General features: G+C 43.3%; 1 protein-coding gene across 1 annotated transcript in view; it reads right to left on the minus strand.

Annotated features, from left to right (window-relative positions):
- Positions 1-8,981: 8,981 nt before the first annotated feature.
- Positions 8,982-13,292, minus strand: part of shank1 (SH3 and multiple ankyrin repeat domains 1) — a 115,408-nt gene continuing 111,097 nt past the window's right edge. Inside the window, exons 25-27 of the mRNA XM_060902699.1 lie at positions 12,944-12,949; positions 9,303-10,214; positions 8,982-9,101 (exon numbers count right to left, since the gene is read on the minus strand). Of these exons, the coding sequence (XP_060758682.1) occupies positions 9,023-9,101; positions 9,303-10,214; positions 12,944-12,949 (997 nt within the window). The 3' untranslated portion in view covers positions 8,982-9,022. The remainder of the gene's footprint in view (positions 9,102-9,302; positions 10,215-12,943; positions 12,950-13,292) is intronic.

Raw genomic sequence — 13,292 nt, forward strand, 5'->3', positions numbered from 1 at the left:
CGTTGCTGTTTCAGTTATAGTCAAAGTGCTGTAGCTAATCACACTGCTGTGGATCCACACTTCAAATTAATCAGACCTTTTTGGTTTTAAGCTGCAACAATGAGAGAATTCAGACACAATGGCAGAATGTTTTTATTTTTGCTCTGCTTGTGGTTTTGTACAAGTGTTAAAGGTGCTTCTGGTGGAATTGGCATCCTTTTAGTTCGTTCTGGAAGAATGTCATCTGCTAAAGATATCAGAACGTTACCTGAGTAACCTCTTCAAGCTAGGCTGCAGTTTTAGCAGGTAAAAGTATTTGAACAGTGAAGTGTTCCAGTACATGCCAGTCAAATCTGTACTCTTCATAAATGTGCTTGTGAACTACACTTGGCAAGATGTGTTTGTTTCACACCATGAACTACTGCCACCTTTTAGGGTTTAACTGTGGTGTCTGATAAAAGGAACACCTGGTTCACTTGGGCAGCATTTGGTGCATCATGAAACATCTTAGAAATTGAGAAGGATTGCGAACATGGAGAACAAACGTATAGCTTATGGCGTGCAGCAGTTTGAGCTGAATGTGTTGGCTGAAACTCGAGACTGAAACACCAACAGCACCGGTTTTACTGTGGTGTCTGATAAAAGGAACACCTGGTTCACTTGGGCAGCATTTGGTGCATCATGAAACATCTTAGAAATTGAGAAGGATTGCGAACATGGAGAACAAACGTATAGCTTATGGCGTGCAGCAGTTTGAGCTGAATGTGTTGGCTGAAACTCGAGACTGAAACACCAACAGCACCGGTTTTACTGTGGTGTCTGATAAAAGGAACACCTGGTTCACTTGGGCAGCATTTGGTGCATCATGAAACATCTTAGAAATTGAGAAGGATTGCGAACATGGAGAACAAACGTATAGCTTATGGCGTGCAGCAGTTTGAGCTGAATGTGTTGGCTGAAACTCGAGACTGAAACACCAACAGCACCGGTTTTACTGTGGTGTCTGATAAAAGGAACACCTGGTTCACTTGGGCAGCATTTGGTGCATCATGAAACATCTTAGAAATTGAGAAGGATTGCGAACATGGAGAACAAACGTATAGCTTATGGCGTGCAGCAGTTTGAGCTGAATGTGTTGGCTGAAACTCGAGACTGAAACACCAACAGCACCGGTTTTACTGATCAGGGCTTCATGGGCTGAGGAAGTTGAACTGAACTTGATTATTCTTAAGGCTGTTTGTTTATTGAAGCTATTTTACTTCATAGTGAAGTACAATAATGGCTCAAGTTACACTGAACTTACTGACAGTCCTTGGTGGTCCTCCATATGGAAACTACTTTTGTCATTTTGCTGTTTGCAGATGTGCTGTAAGTGATACAGCATGTGTTAGCAATTTGCGAGATGTTTTATGATGCAGTTATACTTTGTTGAATTGCGTGTTTTGTGAGCTCTCTGAGCCACTGTAACTTGCTACTCACTATTTTTTTTTATTGTGCTGTTTTGTTCTAATTAGTGTCTTAATTTATAGGTTTGTTTCAGAACTGCTTGTCTTTAATTGCTGGGTTGCATCTGATGTCACATCTGCCTCATTAGATATGCGAGACATGAAGTGGTGGTCAGATAAGCTCAGTGTTGCTGTGGTGCCTTGCTAGTTAAATGCCCTGCGCTTGTGTGGTTTTGCACTGCTTGAATGGAACAAACCATGAAACTGAAGTTTCTTCTGGGTTCCTTGTAAAGGGTGAAAGGGCAAAGGATTTTACCAAAACGAGGTAGCTCTTGAAACTTTAGCAGCGGAGTTGAAGAATGCTCGAGTTTGCAGCGATCTTCAGGAAAGGTTTGTAAATTCCTGACTTTTCATGATTCAAAGTTCAGGAGATGCTTCAATCCTTGTTAGTTTACAATATGGCAGCCATGATCAAACAGGAAACAAAAGCATGTTTTCACTTTATCAGGATGTCTTGGCAATCTTTTCAAGGACTATGTAGATTGGGTTCCTACACTGAACTAGAGATATGAGAACTGAGGTGATCCATGAAAACAGCTTGGAGCTAACAGCCCAAAACTGCTTCCCCAGCTGTGCAGTTACAGTGAGCTGTGATCACATCTCTGTCCTGTTTAATCATCCCCATGTCTTTAAAGGGGTTTCTGTGCCTTTTTTATTTTATCTGGATGAGAAAAGAAGGGAGGATTGGGAATTGAGTGGTTGGGGTTTGTTTACACCCGATACTAAAACTCATAGCGTCCTAGCAAACTGCGTACAAAAAGCCTAGAGGTTCCTCTTTACCCAGGCAAAAACAATACAGGATTTATCTTGTGTCCTGATCCCCAGATCTTTAACCCAGCCACATCTAAAAATGTATACGCTTCCATGCTCTTCCAGGTTTTCATCTGTGTCCCTGTGTAGAACGATATCTGCAGGACGAGGTAGTTTAAAATGTTGGGGAACTTAACAGATGGCTAATTTTCCAACTTGTAGGAAAAATCTTTTGTTGGCATGTAAGGATCTAATGCTGTTGCAAAGAGCCACTTTTCTGAAGGTCTCTTGACTGTGCATTGGCCTCGAAACTGTGAAAAGGGTCAGTTTCACTTGTTTGTCAGACCAATTCATTCAGCAGAAGGAAACTTGGAAGCAAGTCATGTGACTGAATCCAACTTGTACTGTATACAGGAACTGAGTTGAATAAAAGGTTCCTTAAATTAAATTGGTGTAATTAAAATGAGATTTGAAGTTCCATGTAACTCTCACACGACATCATTAACACATTAACGATTCTTTGATCAACCAAGGTTCACACTTGATGATTTTCATTCTTGTGGGGGAGCCAGGGCCTCATGGTTAGAGAAGCAGCTTTGGGACCAAAAGGTTGCTAGTTCAATTCCCTGGGCCAGCAGGAATGTCTGAAGGGCCCTTGAGTGCCCCCCAGGCTCCTCTGGGTCTGTTGTGCGTCACTCTGGATAACAGCATCTGCTAAATGTCTGTAATGTAAACATCCATCCATTATCTCATCATCTCTCTCATTATCTCTAGCCGCTTTATCCTTCTACAGGGTCGCAGGCAAGCTGGAGCCTATCCCAGCTGACTACGGGCGAAAGGCGGGGTACACCCTGGACAAGTCGCCAGGTCATCACAGGGCTGACACATAGACACAGACAACCATTCACACACACATTCACACCTACGGTCAATTTAGAGTCACCAGTTAACCTAACCTGCATGTCTTTGGACTGTGGGGGAAACCGGAGCACCCGGAGGAAACCCACGCGGACACGGGGAGAACATGCAAACTCCACACAGAAAGGCCCTCGCCAGACCCGGGGTTCGAACCCAGGACCTTCTTGCTGTGAGGCGACAGCGCTAACCACTACACCACCGTGCCGCCCCCATCCATTATCTGTAGCCACTTATTCTGTACAAGGTCGCAGGCGAGCTGGATCCTATCCCAGCTGACTACGGGCGAAAGGCGGGGTTCACCCTGGACAAGTCGCCAGGTCATCACAGGGCTGACACATAGACACAGACAACCATTCACACTCACATTCACACCTACGCTCAATTTAGAGTCACCAGTTAACCTAACCTGCATGTCTTTGGACTGTGGGGGAAACTGGAGCACCCGGAGGAAACCCACGCGGACACGGGGAGAACATGCAAACTCCACACAGAAAGGCCCTCGCCGGCCCCGGGGCTTGAACCCAGGACCTTCTTGCTGTGAGGCGACAGCGCTAACCACTACACCACCGTGCCGCCCCCATCCATTATCTGTAGCCACTTATTCTGTACAAGGTCGCAGGCGAGCTGGATCCTATCCCAGCTGACTACGGGCGAAAGGCGGGGTTCACCCTGGACAAGTCACCAGGTCATCACAGGGCTGACACATAGACACAGACAACCATTCACACTCACATTCACACCTACGCTCAATTTAGAGTCACCAGTTAACCTAACCTGCATGTCTTTGGACTGTGGGGGAAACTGGAGCACCCGGAGGAAACCCACGCGGACACGGGGAGAACATGCAAACTCCACACAGAAAGGCCCTCGCCGGCCCCGGGGCTCGAACCCAGGACCTTCTTGCTGTGAGGCAACAGCGCTAACCACTACACCACCGTGCTGCCATAATGTAAACAAATTATGAATAAATTCTTTCATGGCCAATTTGGTAAATGGCACCCAGAGTACGCGAGTGTTCCTGAAGTGTGTCTCGGGTAACGGCTTGTCTTCAATTTCGGTGCTGAGCTCCAGAAGATGAACATCTGTTCAGACAAACCAACACATGCCACCCCACTCAAAGGTATTCCTGCATCTTTATTATAATTCTAATAACTTTTATTCATATCTTAAAACATTTTTAATTCATATATGTGTATACGAATGTGTATATGTATACCACATATACATATATTTATATATTCTGTAAATAATCTTTCATCTCTTCATAGTTAATATTCTTCCATATTTTTTTAAAGGAAACAAACAAAACGAAAACAACCTGCAATGCTTTCTGCACACCCCGCTCACCGACAGCATCGGGTGGGTCACATGACCACGTTCGGCCATGTCTGCAACGCATCGGGCTCGGTATGGAGCGGTTTCAAGTAGCCACAGCGAATGCATAGCCTTGTGGATGTAATTTTTCCCAATTTCACTCCTCTAGAATGCAAAATAAGTAAACAAAAGTAACAACAAAGCGTTAATCCTGGTTGAAAAAAGAGTTTGAGGATAAATCGATTTTATTTTTCTGTTCTGTAAAATGAAGCAGAGTTGATGAGTTGACCTTATCTCCAGATTTTGCTCCTTCAGTTTTGCGCTGGAGGCTAACAAGCCTAACGTAGCCGAGAAGTTATAAAACGTTAGCAGAAGTACATCACGTAGCGAAGAACTCAAAGGCAGCCATTTTGAGTGTTTATATGTTTAACGTTTTAAACATGAACTGCTTCAGTACAAGCATTATTACTGACCCAAAGGACGCTAGCTTTGTGACGCTAATCTGGCTTCTATTACTTGTTAGCTAAATTAGCCTTGAAGCTCCAGTGCAGAAATGAAGAACTTCTTAGATGAGCAACATTCACATTTTCAGGTGATGTACAAATTGTGTGTCAGTTTGATAAATGTTTCCTCTTCAAGCTCCAGTTCCTCTTAAAGAAGCGTACAAGAACTTCAGCTTCTTTCTTCTACCTTTTCTCAAAGCAAGAACTGAAGATAGGATCTCCTTCAACTCCTGGATGTCGATTCAAAACCAATGTTGCCTTCTACTGTTATCGAACGCTAAGCAAATGATTGATGCTGTAATGGGATTAAAACAAACATGTTTCTGACGTACAGAATGTGTAGAAAGCACTGGACGTAAATAACAAGCATCCTTTTTCTCTTCGTCTTTATGTTATTTGGAAGACAGAGATTCTTCAGAACTCTTTAAACCACACCGAGGACAATCACCCGCTTCATCATCCTTGCTGTCATCACGTGGAAAAAGTGATTATAGCTTTTTTTCTGTTTAACATTACATCTCTCTCGTTCTGTCTGTGGGAAAGTAAAAGTGAATTTGTGAGTAAGTTTTGATGAAAATGAGTAATGCTGGAAAGAGACGATCGGGATGTGAAAGCCCTTTTTTCACTGATATGTGACCGATATGAGTGTTTCCCCACACCTCATGCACACAGATGTCTCATGTTTACCCAGTATGGTCAGGGACAGGAGTTTCACTTACAATATTTGCATATATGGTTCGGTCGCATGGTAAAGGACATGTCCTGATTTTTGTCAAGCAACAGACGTGCTCAGGTTGACAAGGGCGGTGCTTAAGTTCAATTTGTGACATCATAACCAGCATTTGTTTTTACTTCACAGGTTGGTGTCCTGACCTCGTCAACATCAAACACTGGATGTAATTTTTCACAATGCAGTGTTGGATTGTTAGTGAATCTAAACGTTACCTTTCTGACTGTAGTCTCAGTGTATGAGGCTCCGCCCATCACCCCATCATCATCGATTAGTTATTGAACGCTAAACTGGCCACAAGTGTCAATCTTAGTTTTTGTTCGGATTCCTTGCACCGGTTTTCAAAAGGGAAAAATTCAGTTTTTTGCGCCACAGTGAGCTTTTTGTAAAAGTAATCACTCGATTTTATAAATGTGATTAACTTTTCTTGTTTGAAGCACTTAGCAATGAGAACGCTGAGACGTGGGCAAACGTCTGCGATTGTTTCCGATTGATATTCAGACAAACTGCTCTTCCTGTGAAAGAGAAGCTAGAAGTTTAGCTTGCGAGATGACAAAGCGAACCAGCTCATGTCTGGTATGTTTCTTCAGTAAACGTGGACAAGAATGGACAACTTTACAAGAAGAGGAGACGTGACTGACTTTACAAGAGACCAAAAACAAACATCATCCTGTAACAAACAGGATTATTTCAGCACTAAATGCTTTACACAAAATCACAGAATAATTTGTAACCTTTTTAAAGGTAGACTGCATTTAAGATTTTTCAAGTGTAGGTCATAAAAAGAATTTTCCCCGACACCCAATTATTTTTGTTTAGTGACTGAAAACTACTGAATTCAAATCACAGACTTCCAATTTTGTTAGTTTTTTAGGGCCATGTGGCCCTAAGTTCTCCACTATTTTTTCCTGCTTCACCATGACCCAATTCAAGATACTACGTCGTGCATCACGTGGTGGGCTTTCCCCGTTCACGCAAGGCATTGTGGGATACAAATTTGAAACAGGAGAGAAAAATGGAGGACGTGAGTGTGCGAATGAAACGTGAAAGAGCGACTACAGTAACGGAAAGAAAGCGAGAAGAAAAGACGTTATGTTCTATACGAAGGAAAGGAAACGCAGGACCAAACTAATAAATATTGGCGCTCAGCGAGCACCTCGGTGTGATCAGCTGTTCGTTTAGCGACAGAATGATGGAACTGTCAGTGCACGCTCAAAGGGAAACCTGTAGATGGCAGTAATGCAACACTGTGGATGCCAGCTGCCGTAAAACCCAAAAGAAGAAGAAGGTAAACCTGCGCATGCGCACACGGACTTCCTCTGTCTGCTTGACTGCGCCAAGCGAGCGATTTCGTGCACATTTTTTGCTTTAATCCCCTCAAATTAAATAACTTCCCAGCCACAGAATGGCCTGATATTTTGTGAGATATTACAGAAATTAACATATTTCACAATGACCACATTTCAGACGGAACTAAATTTCACCGATTTTATGAAATGGAAAGGCCGTCTAGCTTTAATCCAGTGATTATTGTAGCTTTCTACAAAAAGCTGTTGCAATGTTCAAAACCAGAGCAAGGAAATCTGGAGAGCCAATCAGATTCTGAAGGAAGTGTGCAGAAAACATCCAGGGGTGTGACTAATTTTAGGTATTTATTGTGTAAACAAACCAGTAATCACGTTTGCCAGCTCGCTAAGAGGAGCTAAATCAGTGCCATTCCTAAACCGTAGTTTGATTTGTGGAAGTGAAAAGAAAAACCAGTGATGATGCCACATGATCCAAGTTCGCGATTATCGATAGGTTATCGAATTTAACTTGAGCTCCGCCCTTGCTAAATCAGAGACGCCCCTTACTTGGACACATCAAGTAAAGGGGAGCACGATGGCATAGCTTTAGCTGATAACAGCAAGGACCATGAGGCAATGAACTGAGCGAAATAACAATAAATCTCTCTTCTTTTATATAACAACATTAGTATTCCAGACCCTTTTGAAGTTTAAAAATGTCTTTGTTATAAGAACAATCATCATATTAAAACAGGTATAAGCATGAATGCCACAAATTCGGGGCATCTGGATGCACGTCCCACTTTGCCTCCTAATAAATAGAGCTATTGTGAAAGGAGGAGTGATTAGGAAAGAGATTTTGGCCTCTCCCTCCTCCATAATGGACGGTGAACCTCGAGAACGGTGAACCTCAGTGTTCAGTCGATTGGTGTAGCAGTCAATGCAACTTATCAAGAGTCTCGTAAAAATGGTGATAACATTTGCTTTTTGTTGATGCCGTTCACCTCTGGTCCATGTGTAGATAATCAGGTGTCTCATCTTTGTTTTGTGTAAATAATAAATGGTGTGTGTTCATAGTTATGGAGATGAGCCTGATGTTGCACTGAGTATGTGTATATGTGTATTCTATTTGTCTGGGCACTTGTCTTTTGTTTTTTTTTTTTCTTTTGATTGTTTTTGTTTGTTTTGTTTTTTTTTGCTACGGGTTTGTAATACAGTGACCAGTCCATTAAAGTATTTTATATGTATATTATAATATTTACGCCATGTGAAGATTCTAGCAAAATACATCATCAGCAAGCTTCAGCGAATGCCTCCAAAGGTAAAAACCGACCTTCAAACACTTAGTTCATTCACGCACACGCATGTACAGAAGAGGAATTCATGGGTCTACACATTCTCTCCAAATTAAGTATTAGGCAGTAAACTGGCCACTGCTCTGAGCACCTTGGTTTCCAACAATTAGATTCTTTTCTCAATTTTGCACTGACTGTACCACTTTTTTTTTTTTTTTGGATCTCACCCAAAAACCAATCAGAAAAGGGAAGAATAAGGCAAAGAGTCACGAGCGACACGGACCAAGAAACGAGAAAGACTGCAATGGACGACTCATGTCATAAATAAAAAATATAAATAAATAAATCAAGAAATGAAATAATAGGTTTGATTGTTTCTCTCAAAGTATTTGGCTCAGATTATAGTCGTATTGATATTTTTAGGGTTTCCTGTTTCTGATTTACACTTCAGGCCCTTGTTTGATCAATGCAAGTAAGTGACCATGTGAGAATGCGCCTTTATCTGCGAGTGACCTGTGAGGTGTGTTTGGGTGGGTTGTTGCCGGATAAGATTGGTATTCACATCTTCCGACAATCTTCCATCCCTGCGTCTCTTACTCTTCTTTCCTCTCAACATTCGCAGGTAACGGTAATGTCCTCGTCGCTTCTGTTTGTAAAGAGGTTTGACAGCCTCAGATAGCCACGGTTGCTCAGACGTTTGTCACTTTGTCCTTAGAGTCTTTCTAGCTTTCGGTCTGTCCTCTCAGCTCCGGCCACCTTCATCCCTGGCTCTTCCATCTCGTGGAGACAGGGCAGAAATGGGGAAAGGGCTAGAGGACAACCTGAGGGAAAGTGGAAAGCCTTTATACAGAAGCAGTATGTCTGTGTTTCTGTCTCGCTCTTGCTTTTCCCTTTCTCTGACCCATCCCTTTCCCCCATGCCATATTTCAGCTCATGCAGTGGCCAAATCCAGTCGACATCTCTGCCCATGCACTAACCCCCTTCCTACTCCTCTCTCCTTACCCCTTCTCTCTCCCTCTCACCTGTCCATCACCCTCCTGAGCGCTCGCTCTATATTCATGCGATGGCCCACACGTGTAACACCAAGGTCCAGGAAGTCCTCCTTGGTGAGCGAAGGCAGGTGCGTGCCATCAATCTCATTGTCCAGGAAGCGCTCCCTGTGCTCAGCCAGGTTCAAGTAGGCCAGCCAATCAGCTACGTCATACTTGGTCCAGTAGGGCAGCGGCTTGGAGGCAAAGGGCTTGGAAGGGGATGGAGGAGGCAAGTGAGGGTAACTCAGACAAGTGGGCGGAGCTATAGAGTGGAGTGGTGGGGAGGATGAACCAGAGAGGAAGTGGGTGGGTGAAAGGGAGCGAGAGACCACCAGGGACGAATTGGGTGGTGGTGGTGCTCCAGAAGGAGCAAACAAAGGAGGGGATGGAGAGAAGTAAGCGTCACCTAGGGGATTAGCAGGGGAAGGAGGGGTGATGGAACCACGGAGGTCATATAAGCTGCTGTAAAGTGGTGTCGTAGGAAGGATAGGGAGGGAAGAAGGGCGCGGGGGACCCAGTTTGGGGCGCTCTGAGGGTGAGATGAGGGGACTGGGTGCTCGTCGCCGCTGAGACTCAACCTTACGTGACTCCCTACTTGGGATGAACTGGAACTCAAGGGCTTTGGAGCGGTAAACAGGGCGGTGCTTAGGCGAGGTAGGGTAGGGCGCATAGGCTGAAGGCGAGACGGGTGAATGGGAGCGGACAGTGGTGCCAGGGGCAGTGGAGGGGGGTTGAGAAGGGGCACCGGGAGGCTGTGGGGAAGGTGAGCGAGCCCAGTTTGGGTAGAGAGGAGGATGGGGGGAAGCTGTTGGAGATGGAGATAGTGCAGGCTGAGCCAGAGGAGAGGGAGAAGGAGAGCGTACTGATGGAGGGCTCAGGGCGCCTGTTGAGTCCTCAGAGAACCTGGAGGAAAATGGACAGATAAAGACAGTGAGAGAAGAAGAAAGAAGAATGTGAAAAAGACAGAGGAGCAAAACAAAAAGGGAAAAATGGGTAATGACTAAGACCAAGAGTAATCCTTAATCCTTAGACTAAGTTTAAGGAAGAGGAGTGCAAAATGCATACACACTCACCATACACTTTAAAAGGAACACGGCACACCTACTCATTTATGCAGCTATCCAACTGGCCAATCATGTGGCAGCAGCTTGATGCATAAACTCATGCAGATACAGGTCAAGAGCTTCAGTTAATGTTCACATCTGCAGGCTGTGGAGACTCTTGCTGATGAGAGAGACCAGAAGAGAATATCCAGACTGGTCTGAGTTGAAAGGAAGTCATGTCTGAGCTGAACACAAAATCATCTCAGAATGCACAACACATCAAACCTTGAGGTGGATGGGCTTCTGTAGCAGAAGGCCACATCAGGTTCCAATCCTATCAGCCAAGAACAAGAATCTGAGGCTATCATCGGCACAGACTCACCTAAACTGGACAGTTGAAGACTGGAAGATTTTTTAAACCTTTAACTAGTCAATTTCGATGAGCCTGCGCCTATGATCGCCTCAGATACCTGTTCTCGGCTGACGGGGTGGAACCCAGTGTGGTCTTCTGCTGTTGTAGCCCATCCACCTCAAGGTTCGATGTTTTGTGCACACTGAGATGCTTTTCTCAGTATTGAAAAAAGAATGATTCTATGAGTTACTATATCCTTCCTGGCAGCTCGAACCAATCTGGCCATTTTCCTCTGACCTGTCTCATCAACAAGGCCTTTGTTTCCACCCACAGAACGGTCCCTCCCTCACTCTACGGTTATTTTTTGTTTCTTGCACCATTCTATGTAAACTCTAGAGAATGTTGTGTGTGAAAACCCCAGGAGATCAGCAGTTTCTGAAATACTCAAACCAGTCCATCTGACACCAACACCCATACCACAGTGAAAGTCACAGAGATCACAATTTTTCTTAATTCTGTTTGACGTGAACATTGAAGCTCTTGACTTGTATCTATATTATTTTATGCATTGTGCTGCCACATGATTTGCTGATTGGATAACTGAATAAATGAGTAGATGTGCAGGTGTTCCTGCTAAAGTGGATGGTGAATGTATATACAGTCCCCTCCAAAAGTATTGGAAGGCCAATTCTTTTGTTTCTGCTGTACACTGAAGACATTTGGGTTTGAGGTCAAAAGATGAATGAGATAGACTGAGCAGAATATCAGCTTTCATTTCCTGATATGTACATCTAACTGTGTTTGAATCCACCCATTTTTAAGTGATCAAAACTATTGGAACATGTCACTGACCGGTATTTCTTATTGCTCAGGTGCACCCTGTTAGATTGATTGTTTAAACAGTTAATAGCCTTGAATGTCTACTCTTGGACTGAGCACTGTGTTTCACCTGTGAAGACTGCATTTGTTGTTAAAAAGGATAAACCAACATGAAGACCAGAGAGATGTCTATGGGAGAAGGGCAAGCCATTCTGAAGTTGAGAAAAGAGAGAAAATCCATCAGAGCCATTGCACATGTATTGGTCTTAACCAACACAACAATTTGGAATGTCCTGAAAAAGAAAGAAACCACTGGTGTACTAACAACCAGACATCAAACAGGTCGGCCAAAGAAAACAATAGTAGTTTTTGACAGACACATTATGAGAGCTGTGAAGAAGAAACAACAGTCAGTGACAACAACACTCTCCAAAGGACAGGAGTGAAGGCATCACAATCCACCATTTGAAAATGACTTTGAGAGCAGAAATATGGAGGCCATGAAGATGCAAACCACTCATCAGGAGTAAGAATCTGAAGACCAGACTGAAATTCAAATAAATGCAGAGATGAACCACTGCCAAAGTGATGGAAAGACCAAAGTGTGAAGAAAGAAAGGATCTGCTCATGATCCAAAACATACAAGCTTATAGGTCAAGCACAGTGGAGGTTGTGTCATGGCTTGGGCTTGCATGGCTGCTTCTGGAACAGGCTCACTAATCTTTATTGATGATGAAACTCATGATGGTAGCAGCAGAATGAATTCAGTTGTCTACAGAAATATTCTGTCTGGCAATTTACAGAGAAAGGCATCCGATCTAATTGGGAGGAACTTCATCATGCAACAAGGCAATGACCCAAAACACATTGCCAACACAACAAAGGACTTCAGATGTGGAAGGTTTTAGATTGGCCAAGTCAATCACCATACCTTAAACCAGTGCACATCACCACCTGAAGGGGAGACTGAAGGGAGAAACTCCCCAAAACAAACAACTGAAAGAAGATATAAGCCTGGAAAAGCATCAGAGAAGAAGAATACAACAGTTTGGTGTTGTCAGTGGGTTGCTGGCTTGATGCCATTTTTTTTTTTTTTTACAAACAATGGATATGCAACCAAATATTAACTGTTATTTACATTAACACTCTCTTCCAATACTTTTGCAATTACAAATTGGATGATCTGCCACGAAAGATGCCACATTCTAAGTTGTTTAACACATTTAGATATAAATATCAGGAAATGAAAGCTGAAATTCTGATCGAGCATCTCATATTAGGAGCTTTTGCGCTCAAACCCAAATGTCTTCAGAATATATCAAGAACAAAAGAATTGGCCTGGGTGTTCCAATACTTTTTGGAAAGGACTGTGTGAGACTGTGTGTGAGTGTACACAGAGAGAACAGTGGTGCAGTTACCTGTGTCTGAGGAGGGACAGACAGATGGACATTGACAGTAGGATTAAAGCAGAGATCACAAAGAAGAAGGAACAGTTTAAACACACAAATTCAGACAGAGTTTACATCGACAGTGTAGACCAATGTAGAGCAATGATGATCCAGCAGTCACATGCACTCAGAGATGCTATGAATCAGTAGCAAGACTGGTGTGAAAACATAAGAACCAATCTCAGGATAACTGTTCATGCAAGGTGCATATTTTGAAAGAAAAAAAATGTAAGTACATACAACCCCAAATCAGAAAAAATTGGAATGGGGTAATTTAGGGCTAGTAATGATGTAAAACAATTAAATAATGATGTGATTT

This window comes from Neoarius graeffei, chromosome 20 (genome assembly GCF_027579695.1).
Source record: "Neoarius graeffei isolate fNeoGra1 chromosome 20, fNeoGra1.pri, whole genome shotgun sequence".
In the NCBI taxonomy this organism is placed as follows: domain Eukaryota; kingdom Metazoa; phylum Chordata; class Actinopteri; order Siluriformes; family Ariidae; genus Neoarius; species Neoarius graeffei.